At 40.7% G+C, this 10,190-nt stretch overlaps 1 protein-coding gene across 1 annotated transcript; it reads right to left on the reverse strand.

Moving 5' to 3' along the window:
• Window positions 1-163: 163 nt before the first annotated feature.
• Window positions 164-9,096, reverse strand: LOC110961905 (glycine--tRNA ligase-like). The gene is given in 18 exon segments (XM_051940727.1): window positions 164-296; window positions 396-586; window positions 1,011-1,104; window positions 1,193-1,302; window positions 1,391-1,457; window positions 1,459-1,477; window positions 1,568-1,713; window positions 4,748-4,855; window positions 4,949-5,113; window positions 5,970-6,132; window positions 6,213-6,362; window positions 6,450-6,595; window positions 6,687-6,763; window positions 7,592-7,719; window positions 7,778-7,877; window positions 8,025-8,127; window positions 8,266-8,367; window positions 8,923-9,096. Coding segments are annotated over 18 exon segments (2,028 nt in total). The 5' UTR covers window positions 8,968-9,096; the 3' UTR covers window positions 164-182.
• Window positions 9,097-10,190: the final 1,094 nt, after the last annotated feature.

The raw sequence follows: 10,190 nt of genomic DNA on the forward strand, positions 1-10,190 counted from the left end.
CTATATTTCATCAGTGTATTATGTCTAAACAGACCAGCAGATAAAGATACAATCCATGGAATTAGTAAAAAAAAAAAAAGAGCATTTCCAAGTATATAAAGTTATTAAATTGATAATGTTTTGAGGAACTTTAAATTCTTTGTTGACATGTGGCCCCTGTATGCAGAGGAGTCCCAGTCTAGTTACTCCTTCCTGATGGTCTCCTGTCCTTCAAAGATTGGATATTTGCTCTCCACCTCAGCCCACATTAAGGTGCCATTCGCCAGATCTCGAACAATCTCAGGCAGCTCGGCGACCTGTGATGCATTTAGCAAAATTAGCACACAAAAAAAAACAAAAACAAACAACGGATGCAACTCTTTCTGTAAAAGAAAGAAAGAGCGTTTAAGTGTCACCTCGGCCCTGATTTGCCTCATCGAGTCTCGGTCTCTCAGAGTAGCCGTGTGAGGCGTCTTGTTCACCGTGTCGAAGTCGACGGTGACGCCAAACGCCACTCCGATCTCGTCCGACCTCGCGTAGCGCCTCCCGATGGATCCAGAAGAGTCGTCCATCTTGTGAGAGACGCCGTTCCTGGTCATGGCTTCAGCTGAGAGGAGGAAGATTACAAGAAAATGGTGAACTGATGAAGTGGATGAGTTTTGGAAAGAATCAGATCTGGCATTCATACAGATGTGGGGCTAAAATGACCATCTAGCAGTTGTATTTCCCCAGCACAGCCTGTTAAACTGCAGTGTACATACACATCTGTCAGACTCATAATATATGTAGCGGAGAATTTTTACATTTCATTGGCAGGCAGTAAACATTAGTGTCAGTTGGACTATGGTTTTGAATAATGGGGGAAAAAGTGAAGCTGATCTTAGACCTTTTTCAATATAAAGTGCCATTATTTTTATTTTATCCTATAGATAGTCATATCTGTGGGAAATTTTGTCGTAGTAATCACATAAATTCTCAAGTTATGTCCGAAAATGTTTTGTGAGCTTGAAGTCGAACAGTATCGCACTTACACAACTGGTGGACAAAAGGCACAAACTCCTGGTTGTGGCTCAAAGGCAGGATGGAACATTTGTATGGAGCCACAGTGGCAGGGAAGCTGAAATACTGGACAAGAAACAGATCAGCTGAAATGCAGACAAAACAAGCGAATCACTCTCACTCAGGTCCGATTCCCGCTCTGAAGCTTTCTCACCGTCCTCTGTTCATCCCCCTGCCGGATGTGGAATGAGTGCTCGAAGATGGAGTACGTGATTCTGCCGATGCCAAACGAGGGCTCGATTACATTGGGAACAATCTCCTCCACTGTAGCGGCAGAAAACAGAGACGGCTGTTTTCCCACCAGAACAACACGCCGTTTCACTCACAGCAGGTTTACGTGTCCCCTTCTTACAGTGCAGGGTTTTCTGGAACCTCCTCACACTGACCATGCTGTTGGTCAGTGTGAAGGTTTTTCCCCCCCGTCTCAAAGCTGAACTCTCTACAGACATAAACACGACATCACTGAAAGAAAATAGACACATAAATGTACTTTACAGGCCAGTTCCTCACTGCAGTAGTCATTACTTACCCTGTTTCGCTGAGAAGCTTCTCCTGCTCACTGATGTAACATTCATCACACACAGCCAGATACTCCAGAGCCAGCTTGGCATCTTCCTTGTAGGCCATTCCTATAGCTCCTTTGTTGGGCTCAAACTGGACGACATTTACTGTTTTGTGTGAAGAAGTTAAGGTGTAATATTACAACACAATTTAGACAATTAACGCAGTGCACTGATGCTGAAATTATACCATTTTGGTCCCTAATATAGAAGACATGCATGTATATTGTTATCTTATAATAAGAGGAGAAATTAAAGGTGTCCTCTCTGGTCATTTTCTTTGATTTTGTCATAGTATTATTCATAATGTCTGGATTATTTGACACATTTTTAAATTAAAAACTATAACTATAACTATAATTGGGGCTGTAAAACTGAAGTTATTATCACATCCTTTGTTTGGAATTTGTACATTTCTCCATCTTGGGCGAAATTTATGCTGTAAAAATAAAGTCTTTGTGTAGATTTGCACATTTCCGAATGTGGTGACACCTAGTAGTAAGCACTATAAAAAACACAACAAAAACAGCACTACGCACAGCTGCAAAGCCACGGATTTTAGCATGAAAGCATTTTCATTCATTTGGTCCAGTGTAAGCTTACTAGATCCTTAGAAAACACAGAACCACAATGTGTAACAGGAATACATCGGGCTGTAACTGATGTTTGATTAATGGTAAAGTCTTGAAATGGCTCAAATGTTTGACATGATAGAAATTTAGAATGCATGGCATAATTACACATCTGCCAACCGGTCAAGTAGTAGTTTATGTCCACATTTGTCTCGACTTACACACGTGGACAAAATTGTTGGTACCCCTCAGTTAAAGAAGGAAAAACCCACAATTCTCACTGAAATCACTTGAAACTCACAAAAGTAACAATAAATAAAAATTTATTGAAAATTAAATAATCAAAAACAGCCATTACTTTTGAATTGTTGATTAACATAATTATTTAAAAAAACAAACTAATGAAACAGGCCTGGACAAAAATGATGGTACCTCTATAAAAGATTGAAAACTATTTGACCAGAGTGACATGATTAACTCAGGTGTGTCATTTAATTGACATCACAGGTGTTTCCAAACTCATAATCAGTCAGTCTGCCTATTTAAAGGGAGACAAGTAGTCACCCTGCTGTTTGGTGAAAAGGTGTGTACCACACTGAACATGGACAACAGAAAGCGAAGGAGAGAATTGTCCCAGGACATCCGAAAAAAAATTATAGACAAACATCTTAAAGGTAAAGGCTATAAGACCATCTCTAAACAGCTTGAAGTTCCTGTGACAACATTGGCTCATATTATTCAGAAGTTCAAGACCCACGGGACAGTAGCCAACCTCCCTGGACGTGGCCGCAAGAGGAAAATTGATGACAAATTGAAGAGACGGATCGTTGGAATTGTATCCAAAGAGCCCAGAGCAACCTCCAAAGAAATTAAAGGTGAACTCCAAGGCCAAGGTACATCAGTGTCAGATCGCACCATTCGTCGTTGTTTGAGCCAAAGTGGACTTCATGGGAGACGACCAAGGAGGACACCACTGCTGAAAAAAACTCATAAAAAAGCCAGACTGGAATTTGCAAAAATGCATGTTGACAAGCCACAAAGCTTCTGGGAGAATGTCCTTTGGACAGATGAGACCAAACTGGAGCTTTTTGGTAAGGCACATCAACTCTATGTTCATAGACTCAAAAACCAAGCATACGAAGAAAAGAACACTGTCCCTACGGTGAAACATGGAGGAGGCTCAGTAATGTTTTGGGGCTGCTTTGCTGCATCTGGCACAGGGTGTCTTGAAAGTGTGCAAGGTACGATGAAATCTGAAGACTATCAAGGCATTCTGGAGAGAAATGTGCTGCCTAGTGTCAGAAAGCTTGGTCTCAGTCGCAGGTCATGGGTCTTCCAACAGGACAACGATCCAAAACACACAGCCAAAAACACCCAAGAATGGCTGAGAGAAAAGCGTTGGACTATTCTAAAGTGGCCTTCTATGAGCCCAGATCTGAATCCCATTGAACATATGTGGAAGGAGCTGAAACATGCCATTTGGAGAAGACACCCATCAAACCTGAGACAACTGGAGCTGCTTGCTCATGAGGAGTGGGCCAAAATACCTGTTGACAGCTGCAGAACGCTCATTGACAAATACAGAAATGGTTTAATTGCAGTGATTGCCTCAAAAGGTTGTGCAACAAAATATTAAGTTATGGGTACCATCATTTTTGTCCAGCCCTATTTCATTAGTTTGTTTTTTTTAAATAATTATGTTAATCAACAATTCAAAAGTGATGGCTGATTTTGATTATTTAATTTTCAATAAATTTTTATTTATTGTTACTTTTGTGAGTTTCAAGTGATTTCAGTGAGAATTGTGGGTTTTTCCTTCTTTAACTGAGGGGTACCAACAATTTTGTCCACGTGTGTATATTTTAAATGTAGTGAAGACTTTGAAGGAATTTAAAAGGTGGGAACCCAAGATTAGTGTTACAAAAACAGCATCTGACCAAATGTATAATATGGTCACAGTCTCCCCCTCCTAACATATTGTAATTAGATAACAGCCAGAAAAGTGTTTTTAGGAGAATAGTTTGATGTCACAGTAAAGTGGACCTTTGATCTTTTGCACGTAAAATGTCACTAATTCACCATTTTACCCTATTAGATATTTGTGTGAAATTGTGTCACAATTACCACATGAGTTCTTGAGTTATGGTCAGAAATTGTGTTTTGTGAGGTCAAACTGACTACTGACGACCAAAATCTAATCAGATGATCACATCCAATTACTTGTGTCAAATTCTCTCATGAATAATGTGTATATTCCAGATATGAAAGAACCTTCTTTACTGGAATGCTACCGATACAGTCGATGGAAAGCTCTATTTTTTTCCACCGTTCTGTGAGGAAACGCCTGCCAAAATGGACTCCAAAATGCGTCAGACCTCGACTGAGGGAATGCCGTCAGCCAGACGGGAGTTGTTGCTTTTGTCAATGAATAATGTGTTCACAAGAATGGGACAGACAGAAAAACCTGAACACATAATGCTTCCTGCCACAGCTCTCGCCGGCATGGAGGCATGAAAACTCAGTATAACACAGGGCGATCACAGTGGCTGTTGTGGAACCGGGACAATAGAAGGATATGGGCGCTTTCAGCGGCTTTTCTGCCACTAGAGGGACTTTAGTGGCTCTGGAGTGACATGAGAGGTCGTAACAGGAGCGATCGGCGCAGCCCACGATCTCAATCCATCCCTGAAGCAGAAAAAGGACAACAAAGCAGACACATGTGGCTCCATCGTTTCCAGCTGTCATATAAGCTTGTGAGGGAGAATGAAAGAGATTTACATAGGAGGTTTTGGACTCGGCATCCCAGCAGTCACAGGCGTAATGAGCCATCTCGTTGTCCATGTGCTGACGGAATCGCACTTTATCTTTGGAGAGTCCCACTTTAATCAGATACAGGTAGATTCTACCAATGAAGTAGCCCAGAACGGAGTTGTTGATCACTCCCTGCAGCAGGCAGACACACAGACGATTAAAACAACAATGCAAGGTCAATAATACTCAATAAATCAACGACTTTGACTAATATTTAAGGCCATCAGTATATTATTAGCATTTTATTGGGTTTAATACATAAAATATTTTCATGTCATGTTGAGTCTGGATGGCAGAGGGATTTTTTTCGAGAATAAAAACGATTATTTGAGGATTTACTGACATCTAGTGGTGGGTTTGTAGATTGCAGCCAACAAAATACCCATTTAATCATTCACACTTCTTTTTCCAGCTGTGTAGGAGAATTACGGTGCGTGACGCTTCAATGTAAAAGCGTAAAAGGCCCTACAGGCAACTGAAGAAACATCGCAGACTCTTTGTTAAAGAAAACACCCCATGTAAGCTATTGCTATCTTACTCTAAACTAACGAAAACACAACGATTTGTAGTTACAGGTGATTGTACACTAATAAAAAACACAATTATGAACCTTATATTTCATATCTGCTCATAGATTCCCCCACATTACGTACATTTGTCCCTTAAGAGTTGAAATTCAAATAAATCAAATTAACAACATACTATAAATGTTTAATATGTCGTCATTTATTGTAATGTAATCACAACTATGCAGCAGAATGAAAGACAACACTAAGACACATGCTCATATGCTACATCTACACTGAATAAATGAGAAATTTGTACTTTCAACATCTACAACACAATGAAACTATTACCTGCTGTCCGTTCCTCCACTAACGCTTCATAATGTTTAGTGGAAACTGTGACAACTGTGACAGTGATCATCATATTATCAGACCAAGTACATTTTCAGCACCATAAACCAAGCCAGTGAAATCCTCCCTACCTGCTCCACAGCGTCTCCCAGCCTCATGATTTGTGCAGACTGTCCGCTGGTCTGAGCCTTCGAGGAGAACAGCGTGATCTCCAGGTCGGCCACATTAGAGAACTTAGGGTGGACTTTTTCATTTGGATCCACAAAATGCTCGATCTCAGCCATGGTGAACTCCCTGCAAGCAGAACAAATCCCACTCAGCTCTCAGTGTCATGCAGAGATGAGTGATTTTAAACAGCTAGAGTTTGTGGTTACCGAACTCGGATGAGTCCAGAGCGAGGAGAGATTTCGTTCCTGAAGGAGTTTCCGATCTGAGCAGCAGCGAAGGGCAGTTTTCCCTGGTTGAACTCCAACAGACGCTTGAAGTTGAGGAACATCCCCTGAGCTGTTTCAGGCCTCAGATAGCTGCAATTTCAAAACACAATTTTAATACGCCAAATGTTTAATTGTATAAAACACTTGAGGGTGATGCTGTGATGTGGTGGTTGGTACCCAGGCATGTTTCCTCCTGGACCGATGGACGTCTGAAACATCAAACTGAAGGAAGTTGGAGGTGTGAGGTCATTTCCTGTGGAGGGAGACTTAACGTTGTATTTCACAAACAGATCAGCCAGCTCCTGCTGAGTGTAGTTATCCATCTGAAACAGAGGAACACGGGGGTATCAGAGTATTGTTTCCAGACCAACAGATGTCAGTGTTTCTGTTCTTCTGTGTTTTTGAAGCACACACCTGAGTGATGACATCCTCCACCTCAGTCACCTTCTCTGCTGAGCATTTCTCATCAGACATCAGCTTTTTCAAGTGAGCTGTGAGGAAATCATAAAGCAGTTTAGTAGCTGTTTCACTGTTTTCATGTGTGTGAAAGTCTTTTTTTTTTTGCTTTTACAGACTTTCTATGCATGTATTTCTGTCTTTGTTGCACCTTTTAGACGGTCCCTACTCTACATGTGCTGTTTCTCATGCATTTTTCGGCACAAAATCATATTTTTTTTCAAGAATTTTGTCCAGTTTAAGAAATATAAAGCTGCTGTGCCACAAGATACGTGAAACATGACAGATTGGGCCGAACTGACAATGAATCAAAACAACACTAAAATACTTCAATTAAAAAAATACTGATATACATATTATTCCACTATTTATACAGCAAAAAATATGAGACATGAAGCTATAATCTATGCACTGTAAATATAGTTTTCCAAACCTGTTTTATGTCTGATAGAAAATACCATTATGATTTAACAGACGTCAATGTCTGTAGACTAAATACTGCTCGACGTATTTAATCATTGATTCCATATTGGATACCTGAATAACAGGTTGCCATGGAAACCTGAGCTCTTGCTCCACCCAGTCCCACCTCCACCTACAATTCCCCTGAGCTCAAAGAACTCACCAAGGCAGGTAAAGACCTGCTCACATAGGTAATCTTACACATGCTTTGCAGAAAAACATGCAAAATGTTAGAAAATATCTCCAAAATCTAGCAGCAAGTTGAAAGCTATGATGTATTTTGACAGCATGCAGTTAGTCGAACCAGTTACTGCTCTGTTCAACACTTCCTCAGGGATGAAACCTGACACCTTAGTACTTGAACAACAGCAGAATGAAAGCTCAAGGCAAGTGGGGCTCACCTTTGAGAAGATGATCTGCACGGTAGCATTCTCCCGTCTTGGCGTCTTTCACCATGTAGTCAGCGAATTAATCCACATGACCAGACGTCCTGAAGGGAGGAAACAGGTTTTAGGAACTGCAAGAGAAACTTCAATGTGTTTTCTCTCAGTTAAGAGCGGTCGGTGTGTACTTGAGGACGGGCTCACAGGATCTGCTCCTCCTGGATGAAGTGCTGCCTCCACACCTGCAGGATGTTGTTCTTCAGGGCACAGCCGACCGGGCCGAAGTCGTACAGGCCGCTCACACCTCAGAAAGACAGAACAGCTACATATTTAAGATGATATATTTCATGGATTGTTCATGACCTGACATCATCACATCTTTTGTGTGCTTTCAATGCATGTAATGTGACTCAAAATGTTCCTTCCTGTTTTCACAGTCATTCTGTTTTACCTCCATAAATGGCAAAAGCCTGATCGTAGAAGAACCTCCTCTTTAACGTATCCTCCATCTTCACTCTGTCCACGGTTTCATCTTTGGGCTGCAAAGTCAGCTCCTCCAGGAGGAAGATTCTGGTTTCTGACATTTTGCTTTAAACACAACAGGAGTCCAGAATTGCACATGAAGAAAATATCATGATGTGAGATTAGAAAGTGGAGCCGGTGGAGATTAATCAGCAGTTGTGAGTTCTGACCTTTGCTTCAAGGATCTTCTTCCGGGCTTTCAGCTCTGCAGCAGCTCTGCTCACCTCCTGCTCTGAGGCGCCTTGTTCCTTCAGCTGATGCACCAAGTCACCCTGCAGGAAAAACACACTTTACCTCCTATTTGCACATAGAGTCAACACCATCTATCTGATTAATGTGCTTTATTTAAACATTTAGTTTCCTTTTTGCATTTTTTTAGTCATCCTATCTTCCAAGCATTAAAGCACAGTCTGTATGTCTAAAATAATTACTGCTGTAGGAGACAGAGAGCACTGAGTTTGCATGAGGTAAGAAAGCCTCTAATGATAACTTTTCTGTCATGAGGCTCTGTATGAAATCTGATACATGAAGCATGTATCCAAAAAGGCGCGACTTTTTCATTTCCACCGTTTTACTTTTGCTTTCATGTTCACAAACAGCAAAACAGTGAATACTAGCGTTTTTTTCTTACAGTTTCTGTCCATGCTGCGTACAACTGACCCCTTAAAATTAACACCACAATTTTAAAAAGCGGACTTTCAAGTACCTAAAGCGATTTTGACGCTGAACCCATCAGCGCCTGATTTTATTGCATAAAGCTTAAAAATACGTAGCTCAGGTTTTGTCAGGCTGCATTTGCAGGTGTGATACCTGTTAGAATAACTCACCTGTTCCTTCACAGCTTTCCTCAGAGGAGCCAGAACGTCTTCCATGTTGCCTCTGTGCGCCACGCTGCGCTCTTCCTGCACATCTGCTCCAGCGCTGTTTCAACGTTTGCGTAAAGTTTGTCTTCAGTCTGAGGGAGAAAAAGGGAGCCGCCTCTGTCCTTCAGTCTGACTGTGGTAAACCTGTGTTTTTTGTAACTTGGCCTTTTTGTTGCATCATTCAGGAAGCTCAGATAAGTTCTATGCATTACTTTCTACCATCATGCTGAAAGTGCGCAAACAGCGCTATAGTCTGCTCTCTCCATGGAGCCTCAACATCAGCAGCCAGGTACATTGCACTGAGCTAATTATTCCTATAGTGGTTGCTTGTTTGCTAATTTAAGTGGATTCATGACTTTCTGATTTGCATATGATGCACACTGAGGTCAGATTTTATCTATTAGCTTCTATTTTTTTTTATTCTCACAGCACAGTTTACCGTCGTTATGTTTCTGCTGCTTTGGTTAATTGTGCAAAGCAAACAGGCAAGCGAACAAAATCTCATAATGTGGCAAAATAACTGGTTGACATCTGACTACACGGAGTTTTTTTGCACTGGAACCCAGTAATGTGGTTATTTGGTTAAACACAGTATAAGACACAGAGCATGAATTTCCTACAGTAGTAAGTAAAAATGAAAACATCGCTGTAAAGGAAAAAGGGCCGTTTTGAAGACGGCGTGCTTTAGTACGTGTATAACATACCTAAAAAGTTAGTGAAGCAGTTAAGTATAGACTTTCAGTGACTTTCCTTTATGTTTACAATTCTAATTTGGTTGCAATGAAGTCGAAATTTTGCTTAATTTGCTGTGCCTTAAAGTGCAAGAACTAATACAGAAAGATTCTTTCCTAATAGTCTTTTTATGATGGCTCACGGCGAAAACTAGTGGTTCAATCCCACCATTACAAAGCTGCTCCTTTATTTTAGCGCCACACAGATTCATCTGAATGTATATACTTTAAGTATAAGTTACATATCATAAAGCAGCAATTATGCAAAAATTTTTCATTGAATTAGCATCTCTGTGCTTTGATTCTACTTTTTCCTAATCATGATTCAACTTGAAATTTCTTTTATGACGTTTTGACTTTTTCATTTGGGCTAATGAGTCCATTCACTCAACCTGAAAATGGAGCTGCAATGTGATCTGCTAAAGGGCACAGAATAGGTTTTTTTTTCTATGCATGCAGGAATTTTTGGCACTCCCTTTAAGCAAGTTTTAGTCAGAGCCA

The sequence above is a fragment of the Acanthochromis polyacanthus genome, chromosome 20, assembly GCF_021347895.1.
Source record: "Acanthochromis polyacanthus isolate Apoly-LR-REF ecotype Palm Island chromosome 20, KAUST_Apoly_ChrSc, whole genome shotgun sequence".
In the NCBI taxonomy this organism is placed as follows: Eukaryota; Metazoa; Chordata; class Actinopteri; family Pomacentridae; genus Acanthochromis; species Acanthochromis polyacanthus.